At 48.2% G+C, this 14,122-nt stretch overlaps 1 protein-coding gene and 1 long non-coding RNA gene across 3 annotated transcripts in view; one reads left to right on the forward strand and one right to left on the reverse strand.

Moving 5' to 3' along the window:
- LOC119521223 overlaps positions 1-10,755 on the forward strand; it is a 12,907-nt gene extending 2,152 nt beyond the window's left edge. The window contains exons 2-3 of the long non-coding RNA XR_005214316.1: positions 8,536-8,690; positions 9,042-10,755. This is a non-coding gene — a long non-coding RNA (uncharacterized LOC119521223). The remainder of the gene's footprint in view (positions 1-8,535; positions 8,691-9,041) is intronic.
- On the reverse strand, positions 9,644-14,048 carry DKKL1 (dickkopf like acrosomal protein 1). Of its 2 annotated transcripts, none has more exons than XM_037819272.1 (5): positions 14,030-14,048; positions 12,407-12,581; positions 11,778-11,918; positions 11,555-11,647; positions 9,644-10,019 (listed from the first exon to the last, which is right to left on the reverse strand). In XM_037819272.1, exons 2-5 carry the CDS (start codon positions 12,560-12,562, stop codon positions 9,708-9,710), a joined length of 702 nt encoding a protein of 233 aa, XP_037675200.1. In that variant the 5' UTR covers positions 12,563-12,581; positions 14,030-14,048; the 3' UTR covers positions 9,644-9,707. The 2 variants fall into 2 exon arrangements, with proteins under 2 accessions (XP_037675200.1, XP_037675199.1); XM_037819271.1 differs by lacking the exon at positions 14,030-14,048 and adding an exon at positions 12,936-13,097.
- Between the last annotated feature and the right edge of the window lie 74 nt (positions 14,049-14,122).

The following is a 14,122-nucleotide window of genomic DNA, read 5'->3' on the forward strand; positions in this document are numbered from 1 at the left end:
GCAGGAGAAGTAGATGCCAGAAGAGGTCACGTGACAAAGGCAGAGCTGCAAGCCGAGGAACTCAAGGATTGGGGCAAGCTGGCATCAGAACACTACCAAGTCTGGGAGAAAGCATGGCCTGGCAGGGCAGTGGAGACTTCTAGTATCCAAAACCATGAGCCAATAAATTCCCCTTATTTAAGCCAATCCATTATGTGGAATTTATCATGGTAGCCTGTCAAAGTGAGACACTTTGAGACACTAGTGTTTAACTACTGCAGCTTTCTTTTGGTTAGTGTTTGTGTAGTGTGGTAGACTGAATTGTGTACCCCAGGAAAAACATGTTCAGTCATTCCTGAGGGTGTGAACCCATTGCAAATACTACCTTCTGAAGCTGTTACTTTTAGTTAAGGTGTGGCCCAACTGAAGGAGGATGGTGTTTAATCCTATTGCTTAGAGACTTTTTAGAAGAGAAAGCCACATGGAAGAGCAGAAGCTGGAAGTCAGCAGAACCCAGAAGAGAATGGAGAGGACATCATTATGTGATGGGAAAGCCAAGGCACCCAAAGATTCCCATCCACAGGAACACTACCGACGCTGTGAGGAAGCAAGCCTTTCAGTGTCCAAAACCATGAGACATCAAATTCCCATCGTTCAAGCCAACCCATTGTGTGGTTGTTTTAGTGTCCTTGGCTGCTCAAGCAAATACCATGCAACAGTTTGACTTAAACAATAGGAATGTATTTATTCATGGTTTTGAAGCTAAGGCAAAGTCCAAATCAAGGCATCATCCAGGTGATGCTTCCTCTCTGAAGACTGTGGTGTTCTGGGGCTGGCCGCTGGTCATCCTTTGTCCTTAGCTCGTCACATGACAAGGCACATGGCAGCATCTCCTGGTCTCTGCCTTCTCTTCCAGGTTCCGTTGATGTTCAGCTTCTGGCTGCTTCCTCTGTGGCTTTCTCTCTCTTTCTGTCTGAATTTCACTCCACTTATGAAGGACTCTAGTAATAGGATTAAGACCCATCCTGATTATGCTGGGCCACACTTTAACTATAGTAACCTCATCAAAACGTCCTACTTAAAATGGGTTTATACCACAGGAATGAATTATATTTAATGTTTCTGGGGTACCTACAGCTCCAAACCACCAAAGAGGTATTTGTTATAGCAGCCTTAATTAAAAATAACATGTCTCAGTTTGCTAAAGCTGCTGGAATGCAATATACCAGAAATGGGTTGACTTCTAACAATGGGGATTTATTAACTTACAATTTTCGGTTTTTAGGCTGTAAAAAATGTCCAACTCACGGCATCAAATTCTCTGAAGAAAGACTGACAGCATCCAGGACACCTCTGTCATGTGGTTTTCCTGTTTGCTGAAGCTGCTGTTATACAAAATACCAGAAACGGGTTGACTTTTATAAAGAGGATTTATTAAGTTACAGATTTACAGTTCTGAGGCCATAAAAGTGTTCAAACTAAGGCATCAGCAAGATAATACCTTCACTGAAGAATGGCTAGTGATGTCCGGAACCCCTCTGTCAGCTGGGAAGGCACGTGGCTGGCTCCTGCTGCTCCTTTGCTCCCAGGTTGCATTTCAAAATGGCTTTCTCCAAAATGTCTCTTGGTCTCTCTTAAAGAGCTTCTTCAGCTCCTGTGCATCTAAATGTCAGGGTCCTCTCTTAGCTTCTCCAGAGAAAACGCTGAGCTAGCATCTCCAAATATCTCCAAGCATCTCCAAGTGTCAGCATCAGTGTCAGCTACTAGCTTCTCTCCAAAATGTCCCTCTCAGTGCTCTGAGTTCCTTCTGTTTGTGAGCTCTTTTATAGGAATCCAGTGATTAAATCAAGAGGTCACACCCTGATCAAAAAGATTAATCAATCTGCCCACACAAGTTTGCATTAAAGAATATGGCTTTTTCTGGGGGACATAATATATCCAAAGCGGCAGACGTGGGAAAGCACATGGCCAACATCTGCTGGTCCTTCTCTCCCGAGTTTCACTGCTTCTAACTTATGGCTCTGGTAACTTTTTCTCTCAGCTTCTGTGGGTCCTCTCTTAGCTTCTTCAGAGCTTTTTTCTATGAGCTTCTCTTAATTTCATCTTTTTTTAAATGACTCCAATCAGAGGATTAAGACCCACTTTGAATAGGGTGTGTTACACATCAATTGAAATAACCTAATCAAAAGGTTCCACCCACAATAGGTTTGTACCCACAGGAATGGACTAAAAGAACATGGCCTTTTCTAGGGTACAGCTTCAAACTAGCCCAGCATCTTCAAAAGTTCCTGTTTTAAATGAGTCCACACTCCCAGGGACATGGATTAAGATTAAGAACATGTATTTGTTGAGGTACATAATTCAACCTACCACAGGCTGCTTTCAAGATATTTTAATTTTTTTTAAGAATTTCATAGGCTTTATTATGATGTATCGAAGCATGATTTTCTTGTATTTATCTTGTTTTGGGTTCCTAAAGCTTCAATCTGAGTGTTGACATCTTTCATCAATGTAAAATTCTTGGCAAGTATTTCTTCAAATTGCTTAGTCCTCACTCTTATTTTTCTCTCCTTCTATGACTCTGGGATGCATTTGTTAAGCCTTTTCTCCAAGACCTGCATGTCTCCTATGTCTTTTACATATTGTCTATCTTTTTTTTGGGGGGGGGGCTATGTTTCAATCTAGTTATTTTGTACTGGCCTCTTTTGTACTGTATAATCTGCTTAATTTTAATTATTTTATTTTCAGTTCTAGAATTTCCATTGGATTCTTTTTTTTTTTTTTTTTTTTTTTTTTTTGGTAGATTCTGGCTTTCTTTTGAAACTTTCCATCTTTCAGCCATTTTTAAAAAACATACTATTCATAGTCTGAGAACTCAAACATCTGGATCCGCTGTGGGTGGATATTTCTACTGTCTATTTTTCCTTTTAGTTTTCAGTCATGTAGTCCTGTTTCCTGGCTGGGCTGGTAATGTTCAAATTAAAATATGAATATTATATATAAAAATGAAACTCTCTGGATTGTGTTATCTTCCTTCAGAAAGGATTTAATTTTCTTCATTCAGACAGAGTATGGGCATATCACCTTGGCCCAGTTGAGATTGGTTTGCACCTCCTTCTAGGGTGTAGCCTTTCCTGACCCCCAATCAAAAGATTGAGGTGCTCATTGGCTCCCTCCTTGGAAGGCCTGAATTCCAATTTTTGTCCCCTCACTACCACAGGACTGCCAAATTCGGCTTAGCTCATTACTGCCTTGGCAGCAGCTTTCTGCTTAATTGTTTGATTTTTGCTTGATTTCTTAGTGTTCTCCCGGCATAAGCATGACACAGGAGTTGGCAAATGTCTTGAGGGGAAATTGCATGCAGATTCTCTCTCTCTGTCTCTGGGATCATGATTCCTGAATTTCTTGCTGCATTGGCTGCTCTCTGATGCCTCCAAACTGTTTTTTTAAGTTAATTTTATTAGCTTTTATCATTATTTTTGGAGAGAGAATTAGGCCAGATTCTGATTCCTCCATCACAGTAGCAAGCAATGGTCTGGCTAATCTTTTTAATGAGTAAATAAGTTTGTTAATTCCTTAACCCTAACACTTAAATTGCTCCCCATTTGTTTGAGTTTGCTAAAGCTGGTGAAATGCAATATACCAGAAATGGGTTGTCTTTTACAATGCAGATTTATTAACTTACAGGTTTACAATTCTGAGGCTGTGAAAATGTCCAAATCAAGGCATCATCAGGACGATGACACCTTCTTGAAGACAGTCTGTGAGCATCCGGGACTCCTCTGTCCCACGGGAAGGCACATGGCAACATCTGCTGGTCTCTTCCTTCTCTCCCAGGTTCTGATGCTTTCAGCTTCTGGCTTCAGTGGCTTCCTCTGAGGTTCTCCGTGTTTCCCTCTTTTAGCTGCTGCCTCTCTTAGCTTCTGTGGGGCTTTTTTCTGTGTTAGCTTCTCTCTGTCTTTTATCTTCTTGTAAAGGCCTCTAGTAAGAGGATTAACACTCACCCTGAATGAGGTGGGTCACCTCTCAGCTTAAGTTAAGATCCTACTTACAATTGGACCAAACCAGGGGAGTAGATTAGCTTTAAGAACCTGCTTTTCTGGGGTACATCCAGCTTCAAACCATCGCACCATTGTGAATAGAACAATGAACACACTCCTCACCTCCGTGATGTGCCCTCCCCCACCGCTGCTCCTTTCAGGACCGCATCTCACCGTGCTCTGTCCACCCCGGCCTCCTTGCTTTTGGATCAAGCCAGGACCTTTATGCCTTAGCTCTTCCCTCAGCTTGGGAGTCTCTTTCCCCAGAGACCTGCAGGATTTGTTCTTTTATCTCATTTTAGTCTCTGTTCGTATATCAGAGTGACTCTCCTTGACCATCTTCTCTGCGCTAGACCCTGCCTTCTCAGAATTTCCTTTCTACCTTGCTCTGCTTTATTCTTCACAGCATTTATCATCACCTGATATATATATATATATATATAGTCTGTCTCCCCTACTAAGCTCCAGGAAGCTGGGACTTTGTCAAGGTCATGACTTAATCTATCTTCAGCGCATAGGATAGCGCCTAGGGCTCAAGAAATGTTTGTTGAAGTAACAAATGCTATGTCATGGGTGAACATTATTATTATTACCTTTTTAATCCCCAAATCAGTATAAGCCAGGTGACACGAGGCCTGGGGAACCGAGTGGATGTTGGGGCTGTCCCCCAGTTGTGCGAAGCTGCAGGGAAGAAGCTGCTGAGATCAGTCTGGGTGGGTTGGCTGCAAGGGGCCTGTGGGCTTCTGTCAGAGTGGAGCGGGGAGGCAAGGCAGAGAGGGGTGCTGTCAGTTCCTCACTTTCCTGCTTCCTTCCTTTCTGATTGGGTCAGCGCCGAGGTACAATTTTAATGGTCCTGGGCACTGCAAGAGCTACGGGCACCCTGTCTCCCCAAAACACAATAATGTAAAGTGGATACCGGATGCCAACGAAGTCCAAAATACAAAAGGTAACACAACATTAATAGAAGGCACTGTAGGAGAGAATTAAAGGATGGCTTTTAAAAATTTCTAAAGGGTGAACCCTCAAGTCAAAAAATTAATTTGATTATATCAAAACTAAGGATTTCTGTTCATCCCAGGATCCCCATGAACCAAGGTAATGAGGGAGGGTGGATCACGAGAAGACATTTGCCATGTCTAAGATCAACAAGCGATTAAAAACAAGACAATTGAAGGAAGTCCTACAAATCAACAAGAAAAAGACAGCAACCCCAATGGAAAAATGGCAAAGGATATGAATCAGCAATTTACAGAAGAGGAGATCCAAAAGACTAACAGATACATGATGAGGTCAAGAGATTAGTAACCAGAGACAGTCCAATTAAAACAACAGGAAACTGCCCTTATCAGAAGGGCAAACATTAAAAAGCTGTGCCAGTTTGGATATATTGTGTCCCCCACAAAAGTCATGATCTTTTAACCCAGTCTTGTTGGGGGGAACCTCTTGTTTCCATGGAGATGTGACTCACCCAACTGTGGGTGATAACTCTGATTAACTTATCTCCGTGGAGGTGTGGATCCTGCCCATTCAGGGTAGGTCTTGATTGGTCCACTGGATTACTTAAGAGAACTTGAGAGCCAACAAAGACCCCAGGGGCTTGCTGACAGTTAGAGATGCTTGGAGATGCAGACAGAAGGACGTTTGGAGATGCTAAGCTAAGAGATGAAGCCCAAAGTTTGCCCCGGAGAAGCTAAGAGAGGACCCCCAGATGCTTAGAGAGAAATGTCCCGGGAGAAAGAAGCAAAGACTCAGAGGAGCTGAGAGAGAGGAGCAAAGAGAAACCTAGAGACATTTTGGAGAAAGCCATTTGGAAATGCAACTTGGGAGCAAAGGACCAACAGGCGCCAGCCACATGCCTTCCCAGCCAACAGAAGTGTTTCAAAAGCCATCAGCCATTTTTCAGTGAAGGTATCTTCTTGTTGATGCCTTAGTTTGGACACTTTTTATGGCCTTAGGACTGTAAATTTGTAACCAAATAACCCCACTTTATAAAAGCCAATCCATTTCTGGTATTTTGCATAACGACAGCATTAGCAAACTGGAATAAGAGATGAATAATGCTACATTGCTTAGGGTTTGATCACAGAAACAGAACATTATGAATGATATAATGGATTAATTAATAAGTTAATTATGGCAGCTTTGCTGAGATACAATTTCCATACTATACAATTCACCCATGTAGAGAATTCAACTCAATGGCTTTTAGTATATTCCCAGAGTTGTGCAATCAACACCACAATCAATTTTAGAATATTTTCATTATCCCCAAAAAGAAATCCCACATCCCTTAGCCATCACCCTCCCAATCCTCTCATTCAACCAGCTCCCACAATGGCTTGAGGTCTAATCTGTTTAATAAATCCATAAACCGGAACCTCTGGGGATGAGCTAAAACTCATGATGATGAACTTTAATCTACATCCATCTCTCATTCCCCCAGCCCTAGGCAGCCACTAATCTACTTTCTGTCTCCAGATTTGCCTGTTCTGGAAGTTTCACATCAACAGAATCAAGGCACATGCGGTGCCTTGTGACTGGCTTCTTTCAGTTAGCGTCACGTTTTCAAGGTGATTTAATGGATTTATTAAATGAATTAGGCCTCATGCCATTGCAGGAGCTGGTTGAATAAGCCTATGTAAGTCCATTGCCCCTTTGTCTAGTGCTGGACCCGTCATCGGGGTCCCACCCTTGGGAGGAGAAGATGGATGTGAAGTTGGGGAGCTCAAGGACAAACTGGAACCTCTGGCGCTGGGCTGGAACCCACGATGATGAACTTTAGTTTGCATCCATCTCTCGTTACCAGAAGCCTCCCACTCCAACCGTGCAGTGACCTGAAGGAAAGCTGGCACTTTGCTAACCGGGCTCAAGATTTTAAGGAGCCGAAGGAAGAGGCTTGGGCTCTGCCCAGGCCGGTAAGGTGAGCCAGAAGATCAGAGGATGTGCAATGAGCTACAACAGAGTCTAAGCCTTGACCAAACCTCCACGTGTTAATCTTGGCTGCTGCTTCCCTTCTGCCTTCCAAATCCCAAGGCAGATTTCTCCTGTGGCAACCCTAAACCAGACCCATGCAGGGAAACGGGAAAGAATCTTGGGAAATGCTGTTTCAGCTCGGCTACAGTGATATACCACAAGGCCACCACAGAGAGAGTAGATGTTCTGGCCCACCCACTTCATCAAAATGGGCAGCAATTCTATTACTGGCTATAGTTAAAAAAACTCCTCCTCTCCACCCTCTGGCCCACAAGGGGACATACATGCTGATGTTTATTGCAGCGTTAATTGTGATGGTAGGAAATCAGAGGCAAGTGAGGCATGCATTAGTGAGAGAGGGGAGATGTTAAACGTGGTTGATGTTGGCCCTAGAATCTTAAGCAGCAGTGGAGCGGAGGCCCCAGTGCATTGTGGGTGTAAAGTGGATGTCAGATGCTAACAGAGTCTCAAATACAGAAGGTAACACAACGTCAAAAGAAGACATCATAGGGGAGTATTAAAGGGATGTCTTTTAAAAATTTCTGAAGGATGAACCCCAGCCCCCCCAATTAAGGATTTCTGTTCAGCCAAGGACCCCCATGAACCAAGGTGTTCCAGGTTGCTAATGCTGTCAGGGTGCAAAACACCAGAAATGGATTGGCTTTTATAAAGGGGGGTTATTTGGTTACAAAATTACAGTCTGAAGGCCATAAAGCGTCCAAGGTAAGGCATCAGCAATTGGGTATCTTCACAGAAGAATGGCTTTTGGCATCTGGAAAACCTTTGTTAGCTTGGAAGGCAGGTAGCTGGTGTCTGCTTGCTCCCAGGTGACGTTTCAAAATGACATTCTCCAGAATGTTGCTCTTGGGGCATTTTGTCCTCTCTCAGCTGCAGCTCCTCTTCAAGATGTCACTCTCAGTTGCTCTCTCTTGGCTGAAACTCCTTCTGTCTGTGACTCCTTTTATAGGACTCCAGTGATTTATTAAAGACCCACCCTGGACAGGTGGGTTAACAGCTCCATGGAAATTACCCAAAAGTCTTTTCCACAGTTGATTGAGACACATCTCCATGGAAACAGTCAATCAAAGATTCCAACCTAATCAACAATAATATGTCTGCCCCACAAAATTGCATCCAAGATAATGGCTTTTTCTGGGGGACATAATATATACAAACTGGCACACCCATGAACCAAGGTAATGATAGAGAGATGATAGATAGATGGACAGACAGATAAATAGATGGGATGATGGATGGATAGATAGTGCTGGAGCATCTGCCACCCCACCCCCACCCCCCAGCCGAATGAGATATGGAGTACCTCCAACATAAATTTAAAATGCATGCATAGAAAGAAAGAAATTCATTTCACAAGGATACTTACCAAAGATAAATATCTAGCACAATGCTTGTCAGTGTGGGAAGGTGAATGGGAGGAGGAGGTTGGGAAGACGAAGTTCTGAAGTTCCGCTTGGTGAACACCTTGATGCTTATTTTTGGAATTATCAAAATAACAAAAGTGCATTTTTTTCTCCCCAAAAAGCCCTCAGTTTTGTTTCTGTCCATCATGCCCCTCGAGGCACCCTGAGTGTGCCAGGTCTGTCTGTGGAGGGATCCGACGCTGATCCAACTCTTCAAGGGAGAGAGCCATGGCCACCTCTGAACTGCCCACGGGACTGGGGGCAGGAAAGGACCCAGGTCGGTCTTCTTGATGGTGGGAATGTGGGAGGAGTCTAGGAGGGGAAAAAGGGGTGCTTAGGGGGAGGGGGCAAAAGTAGACAGAGAGAGGAGACGGCCTACACCAAAGACAGGGACTGTGGGCTTCCAGGTTTGGCCGAAGCCTCAGGCCTGGCATCAGTGGAAGTAATGGGCATGGAGGGATGGCAGAGGGACAAAAGGAGAGAGAAACAGCCAGTTGGAGATCGAGTCAAGCACATAAGCTGAGAGTCAGGGCCTGAGAAGGCAAAGGGATCAGTTGGGAAGGGAACAAATTGTGGGCCCCCGAAGACATTCACTCTCTAATTTCTGGATCCTGAAAATGTTATCCAGGTGGACCCAGCCCAATCCCATGAGCCCTTAAAAGCAGAGTAGTGTCTGCAGCCAGAGAGGAAGAGGAAGGCAGAGGAGAGACGGACAGAAGGGGGAAGCCTGAGCGATTGCAAATGTGAGATGGATCTGACACACCGTTGCTGGCTCTGAGATGTGGGGTCTGTGTGTGAGGACCAGAGCGAGGCTCTAGGTGCTAACGGTGGCCCCGGCTGTCAAGCAGCAACAGGGATCTGATGAGCAGGCAAAAGCCAGTGCCTCCCAGAGCCTCTCGCTCAAAGCCCAGCTGACTGATTGGCCCTGTTGAAACCAGAGCAGAGGACCAGCCGTGGCAGGCTGCACTTGTGACCTAGACACCTGTGAGATACTACGTCTGTGCTGCTGTAAGTTGCAAAGTTTCTGAAAATTTGTTACAGTGGCAATACTGAGAGGACAGACTGGAGGTGACAGTCACTCCCTCAGAAGATCGTGTCTGAAACAGAACCCTGAGCCTGGAGGGTTTGGCAAGAACTGGCAGTGCCAGGCGTCACCATCAGAGCTGGGACGGGCAGCCTTCCTCCATCAGCTGAAGCCTGGGGACAGATTCCAAAAGGAAACAGTGCTGCTAGATATAGGAAAACACTTTATTCCCATATGGTGCTGGGGGCAGGGGCTCCCCGGTCCCCTCCACTATAGGTGCTGGGAGGGTCTGAGGATGTACACGAAGTGGGCCCTGTGGTCGGGCAGCCTGGAGTGGGGGAAGCGCTGGACCCCATCTTCCAGGGTGTCCTCATGGGTCCCCTCGCGGAGTCCATCCCGGATGGCCTGTAGCCGGTGGCGCTTCTCGCTCAGCCAACGGCCGCCCTCCTGGGTGTCCTGGTGGGACCTGCGCTGGGGCAGCTTCATGATCCAGAAGGCCACCCGGTGGCGGCTCTTGCCTTGCAAGCTGTCCATGGACCTCTGCAAAGGGGCCGGGGCCTCCTTCTCCTCCACCTCAGGAAACTGGGAAGAAGGAACACACAGACCCTCTCATGCTCCGAACAGCGACCCCACAATGCTCACTCCCCTTGGCAGGTTCAACCCACTTTGCAAATGACAGGGGCACTTGGGGGTTCAAAGTTTACCCTGAGGTGCGCAAAGCATTTGGGTTTGCCAGCGCTTAAGGATGTAAAAATACTTTGAGGTTTACAGAATACTTTGGGACTGAAAACACATTTCGGGGGCTTCACATTTGGGGTAATTCAAAGCGCCGCAGGGTTTATAATGCCCACTGTGATTACAAAGCGCTTTCAGATTAAATGAACTCAGGAGGTTTTGGGGGCATTTTGACATATACAAAGCACTCTGGGAGTAAAACCTCTTGGGTTTAACTAAAGAGTGCTGACCACAAATGCCAAGTGTGATACTTGACTGACTCCTGAATCAAAAAATAAAATCAGCTCTAAAGGGCAGTTTGGGGACAAGTGAGGGAAATTGCAACATGAACGGAAACATATGTCACAGCCTTGCTACCCCAAGCGTGGGCTGTGGGTCAGGACCAGCAAGCAGCCTCAGCATCACCCTGGAGCTTGTTAGACGTGCAAATTAGTGGGCCCCACCCCACCCAGGCCTGATTTTAACAAGTTCAAGTCTGAGAGCCCAGAAGGAGAAGATAGTTTGATATAAGCATTAAATTGCTTGGGTGCGAAAATGCTCCTGCGGTCCTGTGGGAGAACATCTCACACTCAGGAGGGCTCTGTGCGAGGATTTGGGGATGATGCGTCACTGCATCAGCAATTTACTTTCACAGGGTTCAGAAATAAAAAAAAAAAAGTAAAAATAGATAAAGCGATTGTGGCAAAATGTTTACAAGTGTCGAATCTGGGTCAGTGGTTCTCCACTGGAGTCTGGAGACATTTTTGGTCTGTCACAGCCAGCCCAAGTGGGAGGGTGCCACGTCCATCCCGTGGGGTAGCGGCCAGGGATGCTGCTAAAAAAATCCTACAATGCCCAGGATGCCCCCAAATGCCAATGGTGCTGAGAAACCCAGCTCTATGGGAAAGGGAAACAGGTATCAATTTTTCCTCTGCAACCTTTTAGTAACTTTGAAAATTCTCAAAATAAAAAAAACTGGCTGTGGGGGCAGGGGCCACATAGGTTTACCAAGAATTTTTGGATTCTTAAAACCTTTTAGGATTTATATATTATATATACACCTTGACATTAGCAAAACAGAGGTGAGATAGACAAAAGGCTTTGGAATTAAAAAATCACAGTTTGAGGTTCCCGAGGGTGAAACTTAACTTATTGAACACGTTGAAATACAAAGTGCTTCTCAGTTCACAAAGCCCTCTGGGGTTTCCTAAAGGGTTGGGGTGTACTCTGAGGTGGGAACCCTGGTCCCTGGGAGGCAGTTAGTCCCTTTTGCAAATGGGAAAGCTGAGGCCCAGAGAGAGGATGTCCGGTCCAGAAGGAGTGGAAGTGTCAGCGCCCTTTCTTTTCCTCCTAAACTACAGAAAAAAATCAGGGCCTGGCCGCTTTGGGGGACATGCTCTCACCTTCCAGTCACCCTCCAAGTTCCCATCTGCCGGTTTGATGGAGGCCACCACCTTCTCGGAGATCAACACCTTCCCTGTCTTGTTGTCAGTCACCTGCGAGAATGGTAGAAGAGAGTGAGAGAAAAAAACCTGCTTTCCTCCTCTGCCCTCCTCCTCTCCCGACTAATGTTGCAGCAAGAAGAATCCTGGTGAGACTCCAGGAGGGGCTTCCTGGCATAGACACCTTGTCGATCTGGTGGTGGCTGGAGAGGGTGTTGTTCCCCAGCTGGCGCTCCTGGTTCTCCTCTTGGTGGTAGTTCCTCGGGAGGCCACGGAAGTCGATGGGGGCAGAGAAGAAGTTGTCCAAATTTCGAAGCAGGTCATCCTGGGGCCAGAGGAGGGGCTGGTGAGAGGCTGGACTGCACGACTCCCCAGGATCTCTGCAGCCCTGCTCGGGTACGCTCAAGGCCTTGCCCCATGCCCCTTGCCCCATGTTCGTCTCTCTCTGTCCTCTGACCCTGTGGCCTAACCAGCCCACCTCCTGCCCCCAACTTCTATCTGCCCTCCGTTGCCTGTTCCTGACTAGGATCCTGTCCCTCTGTCCTGTCTCTGTTTCCTTCCTATTCCTGCCCCTCATCTGTCCTGCTGCCTCAATCTCCCTGTCCCTCTCTCTCCATCTCTCTCTTTTCCTTGTTCCCTCTCTAACTACCTCTTGGTCTCCCCTGTCATCCTCTCTGTCTTTCTGACTCCCTCTCTTCCTGTCTGACCCCCTTGCCTGGCCAAGACCCATCTCCCATCTGTCTCCCTAACCCCTTCTATCCCTCGTCTGGCCCCTTCCCTCTTCTCCCCCACTCCCCCGCCGTCTTTGCTCACTTTCTGAAAAAGTTGGCTGAAGCCTCGGAGTATGCTCCGGAGGCCCAGAAAAGCCGAGGAGTTATCCTGGCCTTCAGCATCGCGGATTGGAGCTGCAGTAGAGGGGGGCACGGAGACAGAGGGGAGCAGAAGCAGCAGGACCAGCGGGTGCCACATGGCAGGGACGGCGCGGAGGCTGCGGCAAGGGTAAAGGGTCAGAACCCCCGCCCCGTATCGAGGCTCTGCCCCCCCTTGGCCACGTCCCCACCGGACCATTATCCCCCCCCTCCCCAAACTCTGTCCCCATCTTCCAAGCCCTTTTTCAACCAGACGCCGCCTCCGGCTGAGGTACAGCCCCTTACCCAGGCTCCACTCCCCGTCCGGGCACCCCCCTCCCACCCACGCCCATTGCCCCCACTTTCTTCTACTCCCACCCCCTTCTTTCTGCCAGGCCCCGCCCCTCTCCCCAGGCCAGGCTCTTCAGGGCTCTGCCGCGTCCCCAAATCTCCTTCACCTTCGCCCACGTTCATACCCAGTCCTTATTCCTCACCTTCGCCCACTCCCCGGCCCGCCTTCTAGGCCCCGCCCTTGTCCCAGACCACTGCCCGGTCACCGGACTCCCGGACTCCGGCGGTCCACGGACTGTTAAGTCCAAACAGTTCTGGTCTCGAGCCCAGGCGGGGTACCTGGAGCGTTGAATGCGCTCCGCGAGTCTTAGCCACGCCCCGATCACATGGCCCCGCCCCGCCGGCGGACCACGCCCACAAGCTGGGGGGGTGGCTATTCCATGGCCACGCCCCTAGAGAGAGCGCCTCGCCTTGTTCTGGTAGCCACGCTCCTTACCCGGAACTGCGCGTCTATTCCCTGGCTACGTCCCTACCCGTAGACCACGCCCCTACCCTCGATCCACAGCCCTCCAGACCCAGTCTTGCGGTTCTCGAGTACTGGCTCTCGCGCTGAAGCCCCGCCCCAATCGTATATGACCACGCCCCTTGGCTTAGAGCCACGCCCCTTGGCTTAGAGCCACGCCCCTTGCCTTAGAGCCGCGCTTCTGCGCCCTCAGTTCCTTTTCTAGGCTCCCACAGTCCTAGTAGTCCTTCTGCTTCGCTCGCTCCTAGTTGTGTATCCAGGAGCGTCTCCCCCGTCCCGTCCCGTCTTAAAACGATTAATTACATCCAACAGGAGTCAATGGAGGGACGCGGGACCAGGGTCACGCTCCGGTTCCGCTAAAAAGTCCCGACCTCTCCGGAAGTCTAAATCCCAGCCCTATGTTTCGTCTTCAAAGGAACCCCAGAATCCGGCCCCCAGCCACCTTCAATCCTGGGAGCCGAACCCTCCGGACTCTGATGTTTAAGGCACCCAGGCGCCCCCCTTCAGGCACCTGTCCCGGGAGAGCCGTCACCTCTGGTCCACTAGTGCGTGTGGATGCGGGAGTCCGCACCTCTGTGGGCCTCGAATAAACTCCCTGCCGTCCTGCCCACGACCCTGGAGGCAGGTGAGGTCACAAGGAGACCATGTTGTCATAGAAATCGGTCAGGACCCCTCCCCAGACTCCAGCCCTCAAAAACACACTTTGGAGGTTGAACAGGATTCTTTCGAGTTCGTAACACTTCCACACCTGTAGCACACAAACACGACACTCACACTAGAGGAAAGCCAGGAGCCGGGGTCCCCAGTCCCCTCCTTCCCCAGGACACGGGAGTCCAGGGGCTGAGTCCTTCCCCTCTCAGGCCGGGA

This window comes from Choloepus didactylus, chromosome 27 (genome assembly GCF_015220235.1).
Source record: "Choloepus didactylus isolate mChoDid1 chromosome 27, mChoDid1.pri, whole genome shotgun sequence".
Lineage (NCBI taxonomy): Eukaryota > Metazoa > Chordata > Mammalia > Pilosa > Megalonychidae > Choloepus > Choloepus didactylus.

Bases quoted from the DNA above. Each gene is read 5' to 3' on its own strand.
- DKKL1 (XM_037819272.1), bottom strand. From the start codon at position 12,562: ATGTGGCACCCGCTGGTCCTGCTGCTTCTGCTCCCCTCTGTCTCCGTG. The intron at 11,919-12,406 runs GTGAGCAAAGAC...CTCTGGCCCCAG, and splicing joins TCAGCCAACTTTTTCAGAAA to GATGACCTGCTTCGAAATTT. The intron at 11,648-11,777 runs GTGTCTATGCCA...CCATTCTCGCAG, and splicing joins GCCACCACCAGATCGACAAG to GTGACTGACAACAAGACAGG.